Source organism: Leptosomus discolor, chromosome 7, assembly GCF_034619465.1.
Source record: "Leptosomus discolor isolate bLepDis1 chromosome 7, bLepDis1.hap2, whole genome shotgun sequence".
NCBI lineage: Eukaryota > Metazoa > Chordata > Aves > Leptosomiformes > Leptosomidae > Leptosomus > Leptosomus discolor.
This window is the reverse complement of record NC_141397.1, coordinates 48830838-48843662: the sequence shown is the minus strand read 5'-3', so window position 1 is coordinate 48843662 and position 12825 is coordinate 48830838. Positions and strand designations below refer to the sequence as shown.

At 37.7% G+C, this 12825-nt stretch overlaps 1 protein-coding gene across 2 annotated transcripts in view; it reads left to right on the top strand.

The window, feature by feature from the left end:
* Positions 1 to 5920: 5920 nt before the first annotated feature.
* TFDP2 (transcription factor Dp-2) overlaps positions 5921 to 12825 on the top strand; it is a 44292-nt gene continuing 37387 nt past the window's right edge. For both annotated transcript variants that reach the window (XM_086468009.1, XM_086468010.1), the window contains exons 1-2: positions 5921 to 5935; positions 12437 to 12503. In XM_086468009.1, the coding sequence (XP_086324135.1) occupies positions 5921 to 5935; positions 12437 to 12503 (82 nt within the window). The remainder of the gene's footprint in view (positions 5936 to 12436; positions 12504 to 12825) is intronic.

The window sequence follows — 12825 nt, the reverse complement described above, 5'->3', positions numbered from 1 at the left end:
TTTGTCAATGCACTGATAACTCTGGAAATTTTAAAAACTTAAAACTCATTACAAGACCAGATTACTATCTAGAGCATTCTCTGATGTATCATACAGTATATGAGCTGGTGGTAGCAAGAAGCTTGTTTGAAGTCTCAGCAGTCAAAAAGATGCTCTTTTCAGCTGGGCTTAATTGAAAGTGGAGATAGTGCATTATTGGCAATGCACAAAGACTGTCTTACCAAGGTATTTTACAGTCAGTCATATAGATTGCTAGATTTTTTTCAAATGTCAGTCGGTTGCTAAAATGAAATTTCTTATGTCAAAAATATATTTGAAAATACAGTGTGCTGTTTACTCTGAAAGGGAGTTATACCTGCCTCTTTCCACTGAAGCAGTAGACTCCCCAATGTTGTGCCCTGCGTAGTAGTCAGCTCTGGAAAAAACCTTGTGCTAGAAACCTAGTTAGAGAACGCAAGATAAGCTTATAGAATAGATTATCTACTTGAAAGAACTGCATCTAAATTTCTGTTAGTTCCAAATGTATCTGTGCATACCTGTGCTGATAAAAGTGGTCTATAAAATGCAAGAAGAAATTTTAGATCATCTTACTTTTTTAAGTGCTGTATGAATGTTATCCGCTGTTCTGATGTCAAGCTCTGCGTACTTTATCTTGAATGACAGTAAGCTGGTTTGGGGAATTAAAAGAGTCTTCAAAGGTTCAAGTACTTGGGAATTAGTCCACATGTTTAATGTAACATCCTCCTTATTTGCAATAAGGGACATGCTTCACCTCATTGATTTTGAAATCAGCCATGAGTGCTGCTCCTATTCTTAGACATAGAGTTTACCACTAGTACTTCCATGGCATTAGGCATGTCTAAGAGCATGCCTGAGTCCCTTGAGGGAAGGAATATCTAGTTCCAGGTTGATGGGATTTGAGTCTCAGCACTGTCAGGACTGGACAAGCAGCAGAACTTGAGGCTCAGCAGTGCAGTTAAGCGCACGGAGACTTTGGGCACTTTCATCTAGGGGAGAGTTTGATTACAGCTTTGGATTTTACTCCTGTGTTGTGTGTTCTTGTCACTTGTACATCCACTCAGACCTGTTTTAATCACTGGGATTCAAGATCTTCAGTAGCCTCCATCAACTGTGCTTTTGCTGGTCATGTTATAGTATGTACAACAGTGAGAGTAAATATAGCAAGTAGTGGGAGTAATAGGGATGTAGCGTTTGGGATCAAGGCTGGGGGTATTGAAAGGGATGTGATTCATTTGTTGCCTCAATATATGCTGCATGAGGTTCTTAAAGGGACGTTTCCCCTGACATACTTTCAGCAAACCACACTAATGTTGGTTGTTCGTTACGTAGCTTAAGTGCTGCGTTTTATACTAATGGAACCTGCATGTGGGCCTTGTCTGGTTTTCCAGGTTCTTTGTACTGTGTAAACTTGAGTCGTAATTACTGCTGTTGTCAGGAGATGTCGGTTAATTTGTACTGATATGTTGGCATTTTGCTCAATCATAGCAATTTAGAAGAACCTGGTCAATTGTAGGTACTTGGTTTTGTTCCTTCTGGTTTCTTGTGTGTCAGCTGGTTCCTCCAAACTACAAGATGAGATCTTCACTTTTGAATTAGGTTTGGGTAGCAATAGCTTCCATTTGCATCTTGGTTTAAAGCAGTCGTGCTCATTTTGTTTCTGTGTCGTGTAGTAGTGAAAACTTCTGTACTTTGGATTTATAGGTTGCGGTCTTTTAAGTCATGTAAAAATGATTAAATGGTGAAGCTTTTAAACTCACTACTCAAGTTATTTTATTTTGTTAAAAACTCCAAATATCATTTAGCAGTCAAGTCACTTAGATTTCCTTTGTTCAGTCTCTCTGATCACCTTGTCTGTTATCTACCAGGGCTTTTTTGAAGGCATACAGTTGGTCACAGTAAAAGCTGGAAAAGTAAGTTGTAGTATCTGCAAGACCCTTGTCATGCACATCATGGTGGGAATGCCTTTCAGATGTTTCCTACTTTCTACTTTCTAATATTATTTTCAAAATAAAAATTACTATGTGATGACTGAAGATAGTGACTTATTTCCCACTCTGTGTGTGACTTGTTGAATACACGCCTTGGTTGGCTTTTTTAAGTTCTTCATTAAGTGACAAGCTGTTAAATGGACACGCGTCTTCCTGTCTTTTGCAGTTTGTAGGCCAAGTTTATTTCTTGCATACATAAATAAAGGATAAAACTGTGACTAAGTCATCTGAAGAGGCCTCAGGAAAAAAGGCTGACAAATCAATGGAATCTTAGAGATGCAAAGTCTGTAACTTAAATTTCAGAAATTTGATAACAAAGTTGTATTTCTGTTTATTGGGGTACCAAGAAGTTAACCTGACTGGTAAATACAGATATTTTCACTAAAATTTGTCCCTTTTTATCTCAATTGCTTCAAAAAGGAGTTGGATATTGAAATGTTTTTAGGAACAAGATGGGGAAACACTTCCTAGGAGCAGGTGGATTTCTGTTGAGTACTTTGTAATTTTGAAATTTTACTGGTCTGAAAACTGAGACATAGTGAAGCAACATATGTGAAACAGGTGGTCTAATCCATGTAGATGCTGTGCATAAATCGGTGGTTTAAAACTGAGCTTATATTGATTAATAAGGAATCTTTTCGTTACTGCTGTCTTCTGAAATCAGCCTTGTACCATAGCTTGAAGGTACTATGGAGAGGGGTGTGAAGAATATAAACTAATTTCTAGTGGAAAGGCTGATGTTATACAGGTTTCTTTTTCTTGAAACTGATGACAATTTCTTTCCTCTTAGCTGACCCCAGTTAGTTGGAATAATTTTTACTTTGCAATACTCTTGATCAAGTAAATGAAAAAAACCACTCCTTCGTGATGATAAAAATCATTCTAGTATACTAAAATATCTCTACAATTTTTTGCTGTGTTCCATGAAGACTTTTCATTATAACAATTTAAGTAACTGTCCAATAGTTGTTTAATTTGTAGATGTTTAATACTGATGTAATACTTACATAAATGACACTTTCTATTGTGAAGTGGAAGTGGCCTCTGGGACTGGGGAGAATCTTTGTGTGGTGCTGGTCTACATGAAGGTGTAATATGTGAAGTACTGATAAGAGTTTGAGAAAGAAAACCAAGATAAGTTTGGTAAAGCTTAATTTTCAGGGGCAGAAAATAGACTGTTATGGTACGGGGCTTTATTCTTTTCTACTATTAGGTTTTAGCCAGTATGGTATCTTAAAGGGATAATTTAAAAATAAGGCTTTGAACCGTGGAAAATACACCTATGAAGGGATATAATATTTTTCTGCAGATAACAATCTTCTGGTTTGCATTGTTTCTTGTACTTAGATTCAGCTGCAGTATCACTGAAACTTGGCTTTTAACTTGTAATGAGAATAGGTACAGATAAACACTCTTGTACTGTTTTGTTGTAACTAGAGCTTGATTGTCTGGGCTTTTGTAAATTTAATGCCTAAACTGGCTTTTTAATGTCATTAGCATAAGTGATTAGGCAGCATATGTTCTAGAAGAAACTACAACTCAAGGCTTACAAAGTCAGACAGTTCGATCGGCTCACCGTACTGTATGATATTTGACGAAAAGGCAAAATTATGGGAGTGGATTATAAACCAAGGCTCAGATTATGAAGGGACAACCTTAGTTCAGATAAAGCAGTCTTTGTGTCTCCTGTGCTTTGGACTCTAAACCTGTCTTTATGCAGCTTCATTTCAGTAGAAACCAGCTGAAGGACAAAAAGGTTGAGTTTTATGTTTCCCTATCTGTGTGGTGCAAGCTGTCAAACAGCAATTGGGAATGAAGAGAATCTCCATTTTGAGGCCATCTGTGTAGGTTCTTTTGTCTGAACCTGACAAGAGATCATGGCAGATGGTGGGGGTCACAAAATCTGGCTTCTTGAGCTTTACAAAATGTGTTCATAAAGCTGGAAGAATACCAACTGTTCGTACTGGCTAAAGAGCATTGTGGCAAAGGACTGTAATAGTTTATCGACAATACCTTCTGGATCACTAAGTTTAACAGCAAATAACTTGTCAAAGATGAAACCAGTTTGCTTATCTGTAAACGGGTTAAGACTGCTTAGCAAATGTGTTCTTAACTGTGTTTTGAGTAAATTACTTGTAAAGCCTCTTAAAGCAAGAGCAGGAGGTCAAACTGCATCATGAATTTTGGCCAGAGCTCCAGATGATGTATTTGGAGAGTTTGTGTGGAAGGAGGAGGAAGATGGAAAAAGAGAAGGCACGTAGATCGTAATTTTCAGATGCAATGCAAGGATTCAGTATTTTCTCTGTGCTGTTACCACTGTAGCTTTATAACTTTTCTGTGGCGCTTCTTCAGGTTTCAGGATTGCTACACAGATCCAGTAGCCCCTTTCCCTGGGGTAGAAATAGATAGCTCTCTGCAGTGTCCTCTCTGAAGGCAGAGAAAAATGCTTCTTATTTTCTTGGATGTTTTGTTGTGAAACTAAAACTTACAAGTTTTCATCAGAGAATGTATTAGTAGACAGAATTCTGTGGCGTTAACGTGCTGGAGTAACTGCTTAATTATGGTTGCAATAAATTGAGTCACTAAGGAAGATAGATACAACTCATTCAACAGGAAATGGAGAGCACCTCTAAGTTGAATAGGATGTTTTTCCACTAACTCTAATAACAGTTTAATTGATATGATGTCTCATTAAACCGAGGGATCTATAGAAACATCCTAGAATTTAAAATTCTTCTGGATTGTCCAAAACCACTAATGCTGTGATGGTAGTTCCCCGTTAGCTACACACACTACTGAAACAGTTTTTCGCACTTATCTAGAAGGATTCTCAAACTTTGTATAGGTTAAAATACAGAGGAAATAGCATGAATTGCACCCTGCTTTTGTAGCTGAGTTTTGTAGGTGAGTTTGGCTGTACATGGTCGGGACTCGTATTTGGTAACTATTTTAGGCATCTTCCAAAAGATTTTGCTGAATTGATTCCACACTGAAAGTGTGAACAGTTCTCCCTGTCTTACACATCCAAGTGCAATTCATACGTCTTCTGTAGGCCGTTTTTTAATAGCAAGTAGTATTCATAAAGTACTTCCGAAGTACTTAAATGCTTTGTCAAGTTAAGTATGTCTTTAAAATGGTTTGTGCTGCCAGCATTGATTTGTAATCTGTTTTCCTCTGTTTTCTGTAAGACTTCTGGAAGCTTTGATTTTAAAAAAGAAGTCACTTTAAGTATTTTTCAGTATACTGAAATATTTGCCTTTCCTGGAATTCTAATGTGATCCTAATTACATTGGGTTAATAAAAAAGCCTGAAAATATTAAAACGATGAGTTTGAACAGGAATAGTTTTGGATGTATCCTAGAAATACTTCGTGTTTGCTCTGTATATACATTTTATAGTGTTTCCTACTTTTTATCAAGATCTTTGGTTGTCTGTAGTGGTGGAATTAGAAGCTTTCTCAGTTCTTGGAGGCTAAAGATATGATGGAGAGAATTAATTCACTTCCACTTTTAGAGTCAATCTGCATTAGATGCAAATGATTGCATGGTTTTAATCACAAGACTTTAGTAATAGTATGACATGCTTTGCTAGCACATTAATATAGTTAGGCCTCTATGTAAGCTGGGCCTTTATATATAAGATTACATCTCCGCCTATTCCAAGCAATGTGCATTTCTGGTATCTGTGTGAAACCTCACTGTTGTAGTGATTGATTTTATCAAAAAGATAAGAAAAAAAAAAAATCTATCCTCTAGAGATGCAGGGTTTCAGCTAGAGAGGTAACTGAAAATATATTTGTTTTAACCAAATTATTTTATTAACTTTCTTACAGGATGCTCATTTTAAAGATTCTGTGAAGATGAAAAGGGATATCTGATGGTTTTACAGAATAGAAAACAATATTGTCTGACATGACGGCAAAAAATGTAAGTATAATAATACAATATGTATTACTTTTTATATTGGCACTTCTGACTTTCAGAATTTGAAGGTCTTTGTGTTTGATTTCAAATTCAAAAATCTTTTTCAATTTTTGTATACTACAAATGTGTATCCCATCATCTCCTGCAGTGTTTTGATAAATTTAAGCTGGTTAGAAGCTCTTTAAGGACATGGAATTTACTCAGCTATAGGTCAGGTTGGTAACAGGGGCAATGCTTTTATGCTGTTTCCTTATCAATCCTTACGGGTCCCTTCCAACTTCAGACGTTGTGTGATTCTATGATTCCTCTAACATTGCTCCAAACTTATCAGGAGAGCTTCTCATTTTGTTGAAGCATCTAACCTTTGCACCAGAATAAAATCCTTCTACTGAGTCTGAGCCTCAAAACTCAAGAACTAACAGAAAGACAGCATGTTTCTTTACTAGTCGATACACTCTTGGTTTCCAGAAGACTGAGGGCCTTCCTGCTTCTTTGTCTGCCACATTAACAAGCCTGTAGTGTGCTGTCTAGAGGCTCTGTATTTGACTCCCCTATCCTGAGTTCTGAGGAAGCTTATGAAATGTCTAACATCCTGACCTTAATTTTCTGCCTCATTAGCTGTGCTTCCTGGGGTACACAGTTTGTATAGAGAACAGTTCTGATTAAGCTTGGTGGTCAGAGTGCTGAGTATGATTTTAGGCCCTGAGACTGCCTTTGACAGGGCATCCTGCAGTCTATTTAACTCTGAACAGGTTTAGGAACGCACGTGACTGAATAAGTACTCCACAATAGAAGCGCAGGTAACCCTAGGATGGCTCTCTGTTCAGTAACTGCAAAAGCTTTTGTGCATATTTGGTTAGATGATGGCAAGGGCATAGTTTAGTTAAACTAATTCTCAAGTGTCAGAATTTTTTTTTCTGCTGGCTTTATTAGTAGTTTCATTTGGTGTGTAATTCTAGGTAAGGCTTCAGATGTCTTGTATCTGTCTGACTGTTTGGTTCAAGCTGACCAAGCCAGAAAATAAGTTGATGTGTATATGCAAATCCCTTTGACTTATTTCATGGGCCATATTCAACTGTAGTATAAATAGGTAATTCTGCTGATGCATGTGGAACAGCTGCACAAATCCAAATCATTTGTGGTTTTGACCTTTTGTTCAATGCAGTCAGAGGATAAATAGCAATGCCAATGAAATCCAGGGAGTGTTGTGTGATAGAGCCATGGAGTGACATAGGTTGGAAGGGATCTCAGGAGGGCATCTACTCTGGTGCGTTGCATAAAGCTCTTTGACACTTGAATTCAGAACCCAGTTGCTTGGTGCTTTGTTCAGGGCCGCTCAGGGCTTTGGGTTTTGAAAACCTCTGAGGACAGACATATGACATTCAGTCTGGGCAACCTACTCTTGTGCTGAGTACAGAAATGTGGGGGGAGTTGTTGTTTACTTTAATGCAAGGCTATAGTTATTTTATAGAAATCATATTTTATTGGTATGTATTCTTTGAAATTTTGCAAATGAAACTATGAAAACCCAGTTATTTAGCTAATATTTCGGTTTATTTTTAAAAAATCAGTTACTGTGGTGCAGCTGAAAGTAGAACTCAGTTTTCATGTTTGTTCAGTCTACCTGTTCAAAGGATTTGCAAAATAAATAACAGTGTAAAAACAGGGGTGGTCATATGCTTTCTGTCCCTATTTGTAGCACTTCTTCAGGATTTCCCAACCACAGTTACTCAGAACTGCACACTCAGGCCAACAGTGTCAGCTGTAGTGTTGTCTGTTGCTGTTAGAAGGCCCAAGAATGCTTCTAAATTTGCAGAGTTCCAGAGTTTAGCTTATGTCTATGGGTTTCTGCAGCCCAAAACCTGTTTCAAATGTAAGGTTAGTGTTTTTCTGTTATACTGGCTGAAATATTTTAATGATCTGCAGAGTGAGTTGAGGAAGAGAGCTTCTCTGCAGAAGTATTTCCATCTCTTTTTTTTTTTTTTTTTTTTCTTTCTGTTGAAGCATCAAGGAAAGGGAACTTTAAAGTACTGGAATTTGGACATCTGTGAAGCTCTTAAAGGGCACATATCTTTCATCAAATATGTATGCATCAGGAAGCTGTCACCTCTCTGTTTTGAAATCGCTACCCCTCAACTGGGACACAGTAGTCTAGGGATGTTTGTGCTCCTAATGCATTGCAAAACCCAAGTGCAGTGAGCTTAGGCTAAAATGTCTTTGATCTCACATGCATAAGCTCTGTTGAGCCACCTTGTCTCCAAGGAAGCTTGTGCTTCTGTAGACTGAATGTAAGATGAATAACATTCCCCATCACTGTTTTTCCATGATAACTTTTTGAGTACATCATGGGAGAACTATCAAGACTGGGCTCACTGCTTGCCTTCTCTAAAGGCACTTTCTGGTATCTGCTTATGGAACATTGCTTATGGGTAATTTGACCTTCTTTAGAAAAAAAATCCAACCAAAACAGCTATGAATCATAAACTGTTGAATAATAGTTATGGGTTCTCTTGGAGATGAGATGTTTATGTGCTTGGCATACACATTGTACCCAGATGTAATTTGAATCGCCCTGTCATAATCGGTTGTTTCATTCTTTGCTTATATATTTTTTCTTGCCTGTTTTGTACTTCTATTTCCATCTGTCCTTCAGGTAAGAAGGCACCAAAACAGTATTGAGAAATGGGGAAAAAAAGAGCAAATGCTCATGGTAAACTTATTTTTAGGACAAAATAAATAATAAATAATATGACTCAAGAGGATTATTTTGAGTAAGACTGTTAGTTTTGATTGTCTGATCTGAATTTATATATTTATACACATGTGCTTGTAAAGTTGTTTGTCACTGCTTCTCAGAGGGTGCTTGTCTTGTCATAGATGAGGTCAGTTAAATGGCTAGAATAGCTCTCCTTTCACATGCCAGTATGGAAGAAAACGAGTTTAACTGCTGAAGTTGGTCAAGAGGGCCTTAAACAAACCTGAATGTCTGTCTTACACAGGAAACTCTTCAAAAACAATTTAAAGGACACTAGCTGTTCTGCACTGGTAGTCCATGCAGGTTTCTTTTAGCTTATGATGAAGGAGCCCTTTTTAGGTCCTACTTGAGTTGTTTCTGTAAGTGATACTACTACAGCATATCTACAAATGAGCCTGCTAGGGCTTGCAGGTGTAAGAAAATGAGCAGTTAATGGATTCCCTACCCATTTACAACTTCTACATGCTATAATCTGAATTAATTCTGGAGCAGAGAGAACAAAATCTTTTCAGGTTAATGGGAAAGTTAATTTCTGTAAGGAAAGGGGAGGATTGCAGGTGGAGACTTGCTACCTGAACTACTAGCATGTCAAGCAGTGGAAAAGGCTGATAAGCTACAAGAGCAGCTTGTGACAGTTTGTCCCATCCAAGACTCTGGTTGTGATTCTTTTTTTCTTTCCCCTTAGCCCATTTGGAAACTTCTTAGTCACCTACTAGGAAAAGGGGAAAAAAGACTTGATTAAAATATTTAATAAGATGCAAAGGCTGGCCAGGTGCTTTGCTTCATCTTACTTTATGGCTGGAGTCGTCGTGGTGCAAATGGACAGAAGCAAGAGTCCAGCTCCTGCCGTACCCAGTAATCCAGACACTGTGGGGCAGTGTTACAGAGCAGAAACATCATGTGAGAGCTGTACAAAAAGTAATAAATTATACTTATCTAAGCGTTGGATTGTTTGTTGGTTTCAGCTTAGGAGTGGTTAAATAACAAGATTGCCAAAAGCAGTGCGTGGTACAGTCTCCAGATAACAACATGGCCTGGCACCTCTCTTAACATCGATATGGAATACTATAAAGTTCTCATTCTGCTGCAGTATTGTAATACTGCATCACACTTTCCTTCTTCTGAGGGCTTAGTTATGATAATTCTTCTGTAAGAGGAACAAATTCCTTTAGATCTGCCACATTTCTCATTTAAGTTCTCATGAAATTCAAGCTTGTTTTCAAGCTCTTCTAAACTTAGATATGAAGATTATAAAATTGAGAAGTGCTCCTGTTCATTGGATGCTTTTTATAAATGTGTTACTGGGACCATCATCATGAAAATACATATTTCTATGCAAACTAAAATTCTGCTGTAATGTTGTATCATTTGGATCATTGAAGTACAAGATACACACAAAAAAGTACTTTATTACATTTCCTTAAATATTTAATCAATTAAATAATGTAAATATTTCAGAAAATTAAATGTAAATTTAATTAAATTTTATAAATTAAATAAAATTTTGAATTTTCATAACAGCTGGAGAGTCGTCTTGGGCTGACAGTGCATTTGCGTATCATCCTCAGTGTTTAACTGAAGCACCAATATGAATCAATAGGGAAATGTACAGTTGTAAATCTAGAGCCAGAGGTTCAATTGTGAACAAATTGCAGTGCTGTCTGAAGATGTTCTTGGGAATCATAGTTCTTATTCTTTCTTTTGGAATGAGTTAAGGCCTTGTATCTGACACTTGATACTTGTCCCTGTGGCTCCCCTGTTCCTTCTCCAGATAAAAATTTTCTCCTATTTGTCTTCTGTTTCTTGCAGAGGCAGGTGTTCTAGGGAGAAGGTGAATTGTTATTTATTGTGCAAAGACAGCAGTAGTATGACCCAAGAGTGCTGGCTCTTCATCTTGGCTTTGCAGTCGTAATGCCCTTTCAGTGCTATATGCTGTGCAATTTACTAACCTTTCCAACCTTTATTTTAAAGATCTCCTCAAGAATACATTTTCAGTGTAAGGAATCACAGTGACCTCTTACCACGTGAGCTTTCCTTGCCGCCCAAGCCCCCTGCGGGGGAAGAATATTAGAACGCTGCTGTTTTCCATATGGACCTGGACGTCTTGCGTTTGTTTTCATGTCATCCCCCTCTTTCCCCTGCTCGAAACCAGGAGTTCCTGTTCACGTCCTCCCTTGCCCGGCTGCATTGCCTCTGCACCGCTGCCACCTGGTGGGAGACAAACGGGAAAACTGAGAGGAAAATAGGAAGCAGACTTGCTCTGTTTCAAAAGCAACTTCTAGTGATACCATAGTCTGCAACAACCAAAGCACTTGGTTGTCCATTGGAAATAGTGTATGACTGTCTAGTGGGGTGTGACGGGAAAGAGCAAGTCTGATACAGACGACACTTGGGATAAATTGATGAACTATATTGAGCATCTCTAAGGGCTTGTTCACAGAAGCACGTGACTTAGTTTATTTAGGCAGTATTTCACTATCAGGGTAGTGGAGCAACAGTTAATGTTTGTATGTTGCTCCTGATGGTGAAAAAATCTTAATAGAAGTAGTTTCAAAAGAGTCTGTCACAATGATGGGTGCAGATTTTCCCCTTCAAAAATTAGTTGCCAAGTAGTAGTTCTCTAGCAGAACTGAGCGCTTGAATGCTTGTAGTGGGTATTTTTTGTTCTTGTGTAGTTTCTTTTATTGTTATGTTACTGCTGTTTAATTTGCCTGCAATTAAATGATTCTCTAATTTGATATGATTAAAATTCTACAAGTGGCCCTAGCACACGTTCCATTATTACTACATACATCTGTAAAATAAAGCAAATATTCGATCCTTGATTGTATGATTGTTTTTTCTTAACTTGGACACCTGAACCCTTTGTCCCAATTATTTACAGAAGTACTGAAATTTTATAATATTTTGAAAAGAGATTTTGTGTAGTATTTTAATTGCCTACTCCTCCAATGGAGCTCAGTCCCTCAGTGTTTACCACAGCTTCTGTCTTGGAAGCAAATCAAAATGCTTTGTTGAGCTTTGTTCGAGAGGTTACTAAGGTGGTGCAAGCATAATGCTCTGTAACTGCAGAATGCCTTACCATTACTTGCTGTTGCTGGGCCCATCCCTTGCTAGCTGGGATCTGAGGGACTTTCCGTCTCTTCCTTCCCTCATCCAGGAAGAGCAATCTTGCGTTTTTCTGTACGAACTCCACCTTTCTATGCTTTGTGTACGTGCCAAAATCTGAGATGCGCCATTCTGTATATGATTTAAGTTCTCCATGTCTCTGGTAATTTACCTTCGGGGTAAATCAGTTTATCTCTGAAGACTAGAGAACGTATTTAAAATGCATCAATAGTCACATCTCCTCGGACCTGTAGACCCTGCGGCTTAGTGCCGAGAATACTGGGCATCAGGCAGATTTCTGCTGTGTAATTGGTGGCAACTGCTCTGTTTGACTTGGAAGGGACAGTGACTTACACCATAATAGCCAGAATGTGCTCTTAGGTCATATATAGTACAGTACCAGAATATGTAGGGGGTTTTTTAGGTAAGAACCTAGTTAAATTTAGAGTTTGTATTTATATATACACAGTAAATGTCTTGGATCCTTTGCTTTGAATCTCATGCTCTTGTTAGACTCTGATATGCATAGTATTATGATGTTTCAGAAACACAGAACAGATTACTTTCATAATACTGTTGGTTGCATACTAGAAAACAGAAAGGTTTATCATATTTTAAGACTTCAAAAATGTTTTGTTCAGGTTGGTGTGACTTCCACAAATGGAGACTTGAAAGGATTTATAGATCAGAACCAGAGTCCAACAAAAGGTAAGAGAATTCTATTTGTATACATAGAAAAGAAGCATACATTAAGACTTACTTCTCACATGTTTACTAAATGACTATTATTGCTCATTTCACTGTGTATGGTTGGTTCAGTTTTGGGAGACTCAGAATTTAAATGTTCAAAATGTATTTCATACATCCACATCGGTAGATGTTTTATTACTGACGTGCAAGTGTCAGTAACAGAGATTGGAAGATCTTCAGGTTTTCAGAGGGGAAAAGAGAGCATAGTAAAAATATTTAGAGGATAAAATAAGCCCTTTTTTTTTTTCTTTCCTTGGTGGTGAACAATGTGCTGAATTTC